The 12,135-nt window shown below is 45.6% G+C and overlaps 2 protein-coding genes across 4 annotated transcripts; one reads left to right on the top strand and one right to left on the bottom strand.

Annotated features, from left to right (window-relative positions):
- Positions 1–333: 333 nt before the first annotated feature.
- On the bottom strand, positions 334–7,159 carry LOC146759889 (uncharacterized). The gene is made up of 3 exons (XM_085509904.1): positions 7,151–7,159; positions 6,288–7,082; positions 334–4,050 (listed from the first exon to the last, which is right to left on the bottom strand). Exons 1-2 carry the CDS (start codon positions 7,157–7,159, stop codon positions 6,423–6,425), a joined length of 669 nt encoding a protein of 222 aa, XP_085366030.1. The 3' UTR covers positions 334–4,050; positions 6,288–6,422.
- TARDBP (TAR DNA binding protein) lies at positions 6,793–12,024 on the top strand. Of its 3 annotated transcripts, XR_004309490.2 has the most exons (7): positions 6,793–6,855; positions 7,143–7,395; positions 8,037–8,200; positions 8,887–9,027; positions 9,588–9,758; positions 10,073–10,658; positions 11,181–12,024. XR_004309490.2 is itself a non-coding variant. In XM_015882431.3 (6 exons), exons 2-6 carry the CDS (start codon positions 7,158–7,160, stop codon positions 10,601–10,603), a joined length of 1,245 nt encoding a protein of 414 aa, XP_015737917.1. In that variant the 5' UTR covers positions 6,793–6,855; positions 7,143–7,157; the 3' UTR covers positions 10,604–12,024. The 3 variants fall into 3 exon arrangements, 2 of the variants coding, with proteins under 2 accessions (XP_015737917.1, XP_015737918.1); XM_015882431.3 differs by having other exon boundaries at positions 10,073–12,024; XM_015882432.3 differs by having other exon boundaries at positions 6,793–6,864; positions 10,073–12,024.
- Positions 12,025–12,135: the final 111 nt, after the last annotated feature.

Genomic DNA, 12,135 nt, shown 5'->3' with positions numbered 1-12,135 from the left:
TGTGGCTCACCCATGGAGCTGGAGTGGGTGGGGATGTATGGAGTAGTTTAGTATCCACAGCAGGAGGAACATCATATTGGTGATATTTTGGAAGTTTGATGGCTGGGAGAGAAAGGAATGCAGTCAACTAGGACAGAGGTAAAGACAGGGAGGATGAGGAAGGTGTGCTGCAGTTGAATTGGTGTAACTGAGTTCTGAAAAATAACTTCCATTTAAAGAAAATATTTACTGCTATGCAAATTTTATGCTGATTGGAACCACACTGGAATTAAGGAGTGGTAATGGACATAGAATCTTTGGGTTCCTGAGATATGAAAGTGTATAGTCATGACAGCACAGTAAACAACTCATTTATTAACATATTCTAAAATTAGATCAAGCAAAAACAGCTTTCAGAAATACTAAGATAATTCCTGGCAGAGAAGAAAGATTACTGAAAAGGTTTGAGTAAGCACTCAAAGCAAATGGGTGATTGCCAGGCGGGGGGAAAAGCATGAAGACTTTGTCCCAGAGGCTGCCTTGCATTCCTTGATTAGGATCAGCTTCAAGAAGAGCCTTTCCATGGGTGCTGACAGAGCCAGGCATGAAAAGACTAAGTTCTACATGATGCCAACTTGCCATCTGCAGCCTTGACAGTAAGAACTGCCCTGCAAGTCTCTACTCTAGAAACTCACAGCACCATTACACTAATGGCAAAGCAGCAGTGGGAAGTCTGATATGCAGCAATCAAATAAGTTATGCTAAACAACAAAAGAACTGACCCAGAATTGCTTGCAGTGGCTCGCTGAGCCAGAAAGTTTTGATTAAAGTATTCCTGAATGTGGGAGAAGTGAAAAACTAGATAACACAGGGTTTGCTGCTTTGCTCTTATCCACCCCTAAAGAAATAGATAAGGGAAAGCTGAAATAGAAACTTGGATTTTTGTTTTGTTTTGTTTTGTTTTGTTTTGTTTTATAAGAAGAGGGGAGGGGGAAGAATATCTCAAGTCCTCCTTCACTAGAAAAAGCAGATCCAAACCCACCTCCTTTGAGCTCTCCTAACCTAAGCTGTGCTGCAGCATCCCCAGCTCCCCCAGGCTTGCCTGGCTGCAGCTCAGCAGTGCCCTCCAGGTGTCAGCCTTGCTCTTCGCATTCATTTCCATCCCTGATTCACATCTCCAGTGAAGCCCTGGGTTCAGCAGAGACTGTTGACAAGAGATTATCAGAGCTCTTAAAATATTGAATGCATTCCCTAATTTCATTTCAGGACAAAAAGCTGAAAGGACCCTGCCCTACGAGGCCTCCTCTCGACTGCACGGCTCTCTGAATGCTGTTGTGAAAGGGATGGTATCTAAATGGGCCCATTAGCTTTCCACAGTATCTGCCAAGGGAACTGTGAACATCTGCCAGCCCAGGAACAGTTCAGCAGCCAGGAGTTCCACTGAAGATTTGTTGTTTTTTTTTAAAGGATGTAATGGACACGAGTGTCCTTTCTTTGGCCTTAATTTCTAACCACTTCCCAAGATACTAAAAGCTTCTGCTCTCCTCTGCACTTTGGTACATAAATCAGAACTACGCTAACACTTTTCTCAATTGGAGCCACTGGAGGCTGGAATGAAGACGAGCACATGCGGGCCCACCACATGATCTAACCCTGCTCTGACTGCAGGATGAAGAGTGTTGGCAGTGCTGCTGCTTTAGGAATAGCATCAATATTTAAATGGTGACCGTCAGACACACCTAAATGTAGGAGTGGGCAGATAGTCTGGATATCAGAATTAAGATTCCCTTCAGGACAGAGCTGAAGTTTATAATGTCACTCAGAATGGCTACAAATCATTAGGAAATTCACATCTGAGATGCTTCGTTAGAACTATCTGTGTGGGCAATAACGGTGAAAGCTTTTGGCAGCAAGAGGCGAGGAGGTCACATCAAAGCAGTTTGGGGGGGGGGTGCAAAGATCCAGCATTTGGTTCAAACTTTGTGTGTAACATTAACAGGTCAGTGTTTGATTAATTGAATTCTGAATGGAAGGACACTAAAAAGACATGAAAACATGCAGAAAGCAAAAGATAGAAGCCTGTCACCTCTGGCAGTTCCAGTAGCACAAGAAGTCCATTTGGTCACATCTAGCAGCTCTCATCAGGAACATCTTTCCCTCCTACATGCATTAGTTCCCCCCTTTCCATGGCTGTCGACAATTTCTCACATACAGGTCTCACTTTTCTTTCACTATTACCTGTATTAAGGCCAATTACGTGTTCTCTTCCTTTCCTTGCTGAAAGTCATTTACATGAAGAATCGCAGAGCTGAGGTTACAGATACTGGGGGAGGGAATGCAGAGATATAAAAGTGGAAATTTGGGTGGGCTTCAATTTATGGTGGACAGCCAAAGAACGAATGTCTGATGTCACAGTAAATCATTTCTATTGCAAATGATTTAAAATAATGAAAACCCATATGCATTAAATTTTGCCCCGTACATCCATTTGACATATTTTAAGTAGACAAAAGATAGATTTTACATAAATCTTTCGTAAATGTTCTTTAAAAAAATATCACCGAGTAGACAGTGCAACCAAACCATTTTAAAGCGCTCTTTGTCTCATACTTGAGGCACTGCTTCAGGGTAAGGCTGTAAGAAATTATGCCCACTATTTGAAGGGGGAAAAAAAGAATAAGGAAAGCTCAACAAAGCACCTTTTACATTGATCCCGGCAGACTTTTCTTTTATGCTATTCCCATTCACAGGAATAGTTGCTCAAGTTTACCCCAGCCACCCAAATGTTAGAGCTGAAGGAGTCAATCTCCAGCTTCAGGTGTAAATAGGGATGCTTGTACTTGCTGCAAACCAGGTGCAGGTGTAAGGGATCAAAGTCAGCTCCCCAGCACAGCCCTATCTGTGGATTTAGTCCTTTGGTTTGTGGCAACCTGTGCTGGTGGAGATTCACACTCTCCTTTGCTGGGAGTTACTGCGTAATCTAAAAAGCCTGAATCCCAGCTGCACTACACTGTACAAGGCAAATTCCTTTGGAAGATACCTGCCACATCTTCACCAGGAACTCAGCTCTGAGAACTGACTAGATGCTTTTGAGAACCACAGGCAGACATTCTTCCCAGGCTCTGCTGTGGATGGGCCAGAAAAACGAGGGAGGTGACTTGCTGATGGTTTGCTGGGACTGCCAAACAAAACAGAACCAAGTTAATTTCTGCATGCTCCACATACAAGATGCAAACGTTGGGCAGTTCCCACAGGTACCAATCAAACAAGACAGTGAAGATGTCAGACGCTACGTGCTGTTGTGCTTTGAACCCTGATTTTCAGCTTCTAAAGGCAAGACTCCTGTATATGCTCACAGTCACTAGCTCCACTAACTGAAATCCTCCAACCATGTTGTCTATCCGCAAACTAAAACAGAAGGGTGATACCTGATGCTGCCTCACAATGCCAGCCACTTGTCCATGAACCTAGAGCACAAAACCAGAGAAAACATTTCCCAAGAGCACTGCTCTGTCTCAGCAGACAAGTAAGAATTGGCAACTGTGTCAGCAGGAGCTGGAACACTACAGCACTGCTGCTTGCTCAGCACAACGAGGTCGTTTGTGCTCGGGGTAGCAGACAGAAGCGGGGGCCTCCTGCTCCCATGGCTTCCACCCGCTGTCTGTAGCTCACAGCTCAGAAACAAAGGTAGCAGTCAGCACCAAACTGCCAGCAGATGCTGCGGAGCTGAGAGTGGCTTTTTGTCACCACTGCTGCCTTTCCAATCACTGCACGTTTTCTCCTTGCCAAGGGCATCCTTCTGTATGTGAGGGGTCTGGGAAACCACACCTGGATGGCTGACCCCATCTGTCTCAAAGGAACACAAGCGAATCAGCCTCACTCCCACAAACATTCATTGCCAATTGTGATCGTTTCTTCTTCCTCTAACACTCGGCATCTGTCTGGCGATGAAACAAGCAGCAGCAGTTTCACTTCGTAGTGTGGCAGAGGAAGAAAGCCAAAGCTTGCATTCAGAACAGCTACTGGTGCTGGGAGGTCCCAGGCTAACAAGCACCGCGTCCTTCTGGCTGCCTGCAACAGTCAAGCACACAAATCATTTGGCTTCAGTTGTGCTTGAAAAACACATCTGCGGTTCCAGTCACTTTTGGAAGAGCTAAGTAAATAAGGACAGGAAATAAGGAATGAGGAAATTCTGCCTGTTAAAGGACTGAACCATCTCAGGTGGATTTCAAATGCAATAATTGCAATCGTGGCCTTTTAGGATCATGGGAAAGTTGCTTGCAGTGTGGCAGGCACTATAATGAACTCTTAGAACTGCCTCAACAAAGGGGAGTAGGAGGAGTGCTGCTGTGAGAACAACGGACGTGTTCTCCTTTTGGGGTGACAAGAATAAGGTCTGGTGAGGTGTTTAATCTGTATGTTGGGAAGCTCACAGTAAAAGTTTTTTATGTGTATATAAAGCAAAGTTCTCCTTTGCTTGTGTGCGGAAAGTTCTGCTTATGGTAGACATTTCTGGGGTGAGGAGGAAGTAATTATTGCAAATGTCCTTGTGATGAAAGCTGCTTCAAAGTGGAAGGGAGAAAGATAAGTATTGTAAAACGCTGCTCTTCTGCGTGTGAATGGATTTTCAGCTTTAGCTGGGAAAATGAAATATTACCCATCTTGTTCCCTTGAGGGGGAACAGTATCTGTGATATACAGCCGGCTTAATTGAAGGCTCAAATGGCCTTAGATGACAAAGAGAAATGAATAACTGAAGAGTGTCCTGTTCTTTTAGGTAACCACGTGCAAGGTGGGCTTGACTTGTTGTGCATGGAGGACTGTGCTTATGAAGGAGCAGGTAAGGCTGAAAGGATGCAGGCTCTTTTTCTCACTATACAGTTAGAATGAGAACCAACACTTACGCTTATTTACTATTGGCATAACCAGGCCAGAATATGATTATGCTGAAATGCCATCGTTATTTAAATCCCTTTTACTGATCTAACTGAAGTTAGAAATAGGCCCGAGTACTCCCTGTTTATCTGTTTTGCTTGTTGGTTTGTTTAATCATGAGGTTATATTTAAATGGCCATTGATGGCGGTTTTTCACCCCAAGTGCTTTTGGGAGAGAGAACAAACAGCTGATCGTTATGGAGTTTGTTTGTACCCACGAGCACACTTAACCCAGAGCAGCAAATAGTTATTGTATTGCATTTTCTTTCTTTCCTGTGGGCACACTTAACTCGATATACATGATGGTTAGTACCACGGTACTGCATTTGTCTGCACCCATGGGCACTGTGAATTGCCAGCGTGAGACAACTGGTGTATTAACTAGCTGCTGGCCCGCTGGTGTAGTTACTTCAAGGGCAACACTGCTGTTATCTGCTTAACTTAAATCTAACAGTCGTGCAAAATAACAGTAGGAAAATGCTGCAAGAATCCCAGCTTTTACAGAAAAAACATTTGCTCACTGCCCTCCCCTGGCTCTTACCTGCACAAATCTAGCACAGGGTTGATGTTTACTCTGCTCATTAATAAAACTAGCAGCAGATGCTTTGTCAGATAGAGGTCACTTTGGCTGAATGCCACGGCAACCTCTTCAAATAGCGTTGATTGCTAAACTATAGCTTTGACTTGGAATGGTGCAGTAGGTAATGTTGACATGCTGCAATTACCGCTCAGTCCTCACGGCGTGTTCAGACAACACTGACTACCTCCGTGCTGACTTGGCAACACCAGAACTGGGTTTGGGACGTGTCTTGTGGATGGCTGGAAAATGTAGGAATTTCAAGAGAACGCCTACATGGAGCATTAGCTTATCTCGTCAGCTTGTGTCTTGTCAGCTGCTCTCAGAACTCTGTTGGAAAATGGTAATTAAATGATAAGGCTGAGTCTAAAGCTACCGGGGCACAGATGGGCCAGGTTTCAGTGGTGCCAGAGCCAAGTTTTGCAGTTGTAAGTTTTAAGTGGGAGCCTTAAATACTCAGCAGTTCTCTGTGTCGATGCAAGGAACTGGATTGGCCCTACCTAGCAGGAGTCACCTACCTTTACTAATAAGATTGCTTCTTTTTGTTCTTTTTAAGGAGAGCAGTGCAAGGGGAGTCAATCTGGGTGTGAGCACAGCCTGTGTGTGGTCAGAGGCACCAAGAACAAGTGAGATGGGAGCTGTAAGGAGCTGCTTTCCTTACTACAGCACAGCACAGTGCTGTATTGTATTGTACAATTGTATTGTATTGCTGATTGAGCCACCCTTATCTGGCTGCAGCACACAGCGCTGCTGGGCCCACAGCTCAGCACAGACACTGTCCTGCGTGGGGTTCTTACCTTATGGAGCCAGAGCAACAGCAGCAACAACACGAGTGTCCATTAGTTATCATGGCCTGGGATTCAGGAGATCACTATACAGCATATGGAGGCTTAACTTCCCATTAACTAAATAGAAACTGGGCTTAGGAAGGACTAACAGCAAGCAGCCCTACAGGACAGTGTTACAACAGCGAGCATCGCGTGCTCTAAACAGCTCCAAACCGATCCGACCCGCACCGCCATGACGGACACCGCCACCTGAGGGAGGCGCACAGGGCGGGAACGCCTCACGCCGCTCCCGGCAGCCCCCGCGTGGCTCGGCCCGAACCACGGCCCATCGCGGGGTAACGGCACGCACAGCCCGGCCCCGGTTCTGTCGGCCCGTGCCATTCCGGGACGTCGGGCTGCAGCTCCTGTTCGTCTCGCAGGAGCCGCGCCTCGGTCCCGGCTCCCTCCCGCTGCCGGCCGACACGCCCCGATCTTCCCCTCCGCCTCACACAGTGGTTCGCCCCGCGGCCCGGCCGCCATTTTGTGCGGCGCGTTGGAGGCGCTGAGGGCTGAGGACGCGGCGCTGCATTCCCGCCCGGTGAGACGGACGGGAGCGGGGCGGCCGGGGCTGGGAATGAGGGCGGCGGGGATCGGGCTGTGAGCTCCGAGCTGTGAGCCCTGAGCCGTCCCGTGGGCTGTTCGGCACTTCCCGGCCCTGTGGGGGCTCTGAGCCCGGTGTTGCCGCTGCGGGGCCTGCGCCGCTCGGGGCGGGGCGAGGCGGGTCGTGCGCTGCCGTTGTGCCGCTCGGTGCCGCTCTGTGCCCCGCTGGGCCCGAGGCGCGTTGTTGGGGCTGTTATTGATGCGTGTTTCTCTCTCACGCTTCAGTGACTTGCAGCGAACATGTCGGAGTACATCCGGGTCACGGAGGACGAGAACGATGAGCCCATCGAGATCCCGTCGGAGGATGACGGCACCGTGCTGCTCTCCACCGTCACGGCGCAGTTCCCCGGGGCCTGTGGGCTGCGTTACCGCAACCCGGTATCGCAATGTATGCGGGGCGTGCGGCTGGTGGAGGGCATCCTGCACGCACCTGAGGCCGGCTGGGGAAACCTGGTCTATGTCGTGAACTACCCCAAAGGTTCGTGCTGTGCCTTTGTGTTTCCATATGAGCGCGCTTCTTAGTCCAGAGATCGATGTGTGTGACAGAAATTGACTTGTGTTCATCCTGCAGGTAGAGTTGAGCCAGCTGGGTTTTCAGATGCACTCAGAGCTTCAATTCTTTAGCTGCAGAAGGGCTTAGATGACAAAACTTTATGTTGTGCTTGGGAGAGTTGCAGCCTCATTAGAACTTGTAAAGATGCTGGTGCTGTGTGTACTCACAGACACTTCTCTTCAAGCCATGCTTTGGTCACAGCTACGTGAGACAAATCCAACCAAAAGCACTCCAAAATAATTAGAAATAGCCTTCTCATTAAATATCGTTGTCAAAAACCCATCTTGTTCCCATCCTCAGTAAACATTACTGGGTGGTCCTTGAGTAAACTAACACAAAACTAACTCAGAATGCATTGATAGGAGGACTTGGTAGGTCGTTCTTTCTTCACGCTTGCAGACAGTTGGCTGTGGGTTGTAATGATAACCTCCAACAGCTGCCATGTGTTCTTCCGCTGTCTGCACTTCCTCTTAGTGTTGTCTGGTTTTATACCGCGCTGTTCAAGATTAGTGGAAGGGGTTTCTAAAGTTAGGAGGATGATTTCTAACGAACATCGTTATATTCAGATAATAAGAGAAAAATGGATGAAACAGATGCATCTTCAGCCGTGAAGGTAAAACGAGCAGTACAGAAGACTTCGGACTTGATAGTCCTAGGTTTACCTTGGAAAACCACAGAACAAGACTTAAAGGAATACTTCAGTACATTTGGAGAAGTCCTCATGGTGCAGGTAAAATACTTTTTGAGTATGGGAAGATGTTAAGTAGAAATCAGGGTTCTGATGATAGAAAGTAGAAAGGAGCAGATCTGCAGCTGTGTGCCTCAGAGCTTTGTAGTGTGGGTACAGATGGGAATATTTGGGAGTGGTAATCCACGCAGATCTGCCTAATGGGTACAATGTATTAACAGCTCTTTAGTTTATGTTGCTGATTGTCACAGCTGAGTATAAGTCTTATTTTTCAGGCTTTAAAACAAAGCTTTACTAAATTAATTCAGGAACAGCATGTTGCATGCTCTAGGTTACCTCTGTCACCACTACCTGGCTCTGTCCTGCATGCAGCTGTGTGTGCTTGCATTGTTTATATAGCAGGTCTGGCCGTGTCATTACAGTGTTACAAAGTAATTACACCCTGATGCTGATCCTGCTGTTTTAGTAACTAATACTGGGGCTCAAAGCAGTCAGAATGCATTAAATTTGTAGGTGTCAGAAGCTTGTGCTGTGACTACATAATAGCAGGGTTAGTATCATAGGAAAAGGTAGTTGTATACAAGGGGGGTAATCAGAGCTGTATCCTTTCTGGTGATGATATCAAGATTGATACAGAAGATGATAGGTAAATAGCATGCCATTAATGTCACCAACACAAGCACAGTGCTGCTGTGTTCTGTTGTAAAGTCTGCTCTTTTTTATCCTAGGTTAAAAAGGATATTAAGACTGGTCACTCAAAGGGTTTCGGTTTTGTTCGTTTTACGGATTATGAAACCCAGGTGAAGGTCATGTCCCAGCGACACATGATCGATGGCAGATGGTGTGACTGTAAACTTCCCAACTCTAAGGTACTTTCATATTTATGACTACCTTTGTTTTGCCTAACATTCACAACTACACTTATATAGCCACTGTGCGAAGTGAGCAGATGAACACGTTAATAAAAGCCCTGTTCATGGTTTTGGAGTCTGAGTAAACAGGATAAAGAAAATAGAGGAGGTGGATGAACAGGAAGTGAATGAGGAGTGTTGGGGATATAGCTAGTTATATCTGCACTCAGTTTTCCAATATGAAGTACAAAATAATGTGTTATTAACATCCAGCAGTTTGTTATTTATCATGCCTGCCACATGAAACTATGGAATATCAGAATGAGTCTGTTCTGATCATGCGGATATGCAGTTAAATGTGCAGCACAGTGACGTGTCCTGCACTGGCCTTGTCACTGTCCATAACTGACTACCTTTATTTCCCTGTTCCCATCTGTACCAAGTTGCACACCTGCTCTCTGAACAGTTTCAGAAGTCTGAAGCTTACAAATTAAAACTTCCTTATCTTCAGTCTTCTGAACGGTTGGTCTTCGTGTTGAAGTTTCCATTCATTAATTATACTTCTCTCTCCCCTTCAGCAAAGTCCCGACGAGCCTTTGCGGAGCAGAAAAGTGTTTGTTGGGCGCTGCACTGAGGACATGACAGCAGATGAACTCCAGCAGTTCTTTGCTCAGTATGGAGAAGTGGTAGATGTCTTCATTCCTAAACCTTTCCGAGCTTTTGCTTTTGTTACATTTGCAGATGATCAGGTACGTGTAAAGTGTTTTAACCCCGTGTTTAGACAGCCTGTGTTTCAGTAGGTGACCCTTCAGGGTCCCTTCAGCGATGTTAGCCTGGCTGAGGTTAGGTTACTCAGATGCTGTTGTGCATACAGTTTTTTACTGCAGTTAGTTCTGTAGCAAACGTGAAGATAGAACACCTCAAATATACTCATGTGCTTCTTTTGCAGGTTAAGTAAATATCTGCTTAGGATCACACGGGCTTATTTTGTCTTGTACTGCTGAATGTTCTTTTTTAAGAAAATACAATAGCCTACATTTAACTAATCCCTTATTTTTTGTAGGTTGCCCAGTCTCTTTGTGGAGAGGACTTGATCATTAAAGGAATCAGCGTACATATATCCAATGCTGAACCTAAGCACAATAGCAATAGGCAGTTAGAGAGAGGTGGAAGATTTGGTGGTAACCCAGGAGGCTTTGGGAATCAGGGGGGGTTTGGCAACAGCAGAGGAGGTGGGGGAGGACTGGGTAACAACCAGGGCAGTAACATGGGTGGGGGCATGAACTTCGGAGCCTTTAGCATCAACCCTGCCATGATGGCAGCAGCGCAGGCAGCCCTGCAGAGCAGCTGGGGGATGATGGGCATGCTGGCTAGCCAGCAGAACCAGTCAGGGCCGTCGGGAAACAACCAGCCCCAAGGCAACATGCAGCGGGAACAGAATCAGGGCTTCAGCTCAGGAAATAACTCTTACGGTGGTTCCAACTCGGGAGCAGCAATAGGCTGGGGTTCAGCTTCCAACGCGGGTTCCAGCAGTGGGTTTAACGGAGGCTTTGGTTCAAGCATGGATTCCAAATCATCAGGCTGGGGAATGTAGACGCAGTGGGCTCTCATACTGACTCTGGTGGGAAATCAAATTTTTCTAACTCGTGGTAAGTATCCTGTAAATTACATATAAATTTTTTCCAAATCACTTTGTTCAATGTGCGCTATATTCAGCAGTATTTTTGACGTTTTTCTTTTGTAAAAAACCAACAAACGAAAAAAAAATACAAAAAAGGAAGAGGAAGAAAGGTAAAAGGAATTTTATAAGTTTTGTTACGTAACTTGTTGGAATACTGAATGTTTGGAAGTGGACTGCTGTTTGCCTGCTAGGTAAACTAACACTACAATCAATAGGAAAGGGTTCTCCTGTAGTACTTTCCCCCTCGTTTCCTGGCTACCTGAATTCTTTGCATGTTCCAAATGGAAACCATTGGTCAGAAACAGCATTCTCTCCCTCTCGTTTTTAATTTGATCCCACCATAAGAATCTCCAAGTGCCCCAACTGGAGAACACAGTGTCGTTTTTTTTTTTCTGTTTCGTTTGTTTTTTGTTGTTGTTGTTTTCCTTTTTTAACACTGTCTCCCCTCCATACTAAAGTACGATATGAAGGCTTCATTTAATCTCCGCAGTTCATCTCATTTCAAATGTGTATGGAAGAAGCACTTCATTGAAAGCAGTGCTGTAAATATTCTGCCTTAGGAATACTTCTGTCTACATGCTTTCTCATCCAAGAATACTTCATCACACTGCACATGCTGCGTCTTAGACGGTGGGTGTTCCATTTTTATCCGCTACTCTTTATTTCATGGAGTCGTATCAACGCTATGAACGCAAGGCTGTGAGATGGACCAGAAGGCTGTTTGAACTTCTGAAACCTTGTGTGGGATTGATGGTGGTGCCGAGGCATGAGAGGGCTGGTATGAGCGAGAAAAAAGAGAGCGCGTGCGGAGACCTGGTGGTGCATTATGGGATTTTATTTTACTTGGCGAGATGTCTCTCAATCCTGTGGCTTTGGTGAGAGAGTGTGCAGAGAGCAATGATAGCAAATAAAGTACGAGTGTTTATTGCATTCAAAGGACATCCATACGTGGAAGACTTTAAGTGGGTTTTATACCTAGTTAATCAATTAGCTGAATGTGTTTATGTGAAAAGAATACTTGTATTTTTTTTCCCTTATGTCAACTGCTGTGAATGCTGTATGGTGTGTGTTTGTTGTTTTTTTTCTGTTAACGATCTGTAAGTGTGGCAATGTGAATTGAAGATGGTGGGGTTTGCGATGAGAACATTGAGCTTGTGATGCGCTTTGCAGTAGCTCTCGCAGCACATCACTGCTGAGCTCAGTGTGCCTCTTGAGGGTGGAAGCTCTGCTGTGTAAGATACCATAAGAATGCTGTTTGCTGCAGTTCCGTGTTTGGATGCTTTTTATAAGATTTGTCACTGTAGGAAATTCTTAAATAAAACTGATTTAAGTAATATGTGTCTTTGTTTTGCAGCCCTGAATGCAAAGAATTCATAGCAGTTAATTAATTTCACCCTTTTGAGATGAACTTCTGTAAAGTTTTGTTTGCAGCAATTCAGTTTGTT

This window comes from Coturnix japonica, chromosome 9, assembly GCF_054131305.1.
Source record: "Coturnix japonica strain WE chromosome 9, WE-NBRP24, whole genome shotgun sequence".
Lineage (NCBI taxonomy): Eukaryota > Metazoa > Chordata > Aves > Galliformes > Phasianidae > Coturnix > Coturnix japonica.
Note: the sequence above shows the minus strand (reverse complement) of the source record. Positions and strands in the feature narration are given on the sequence as shown.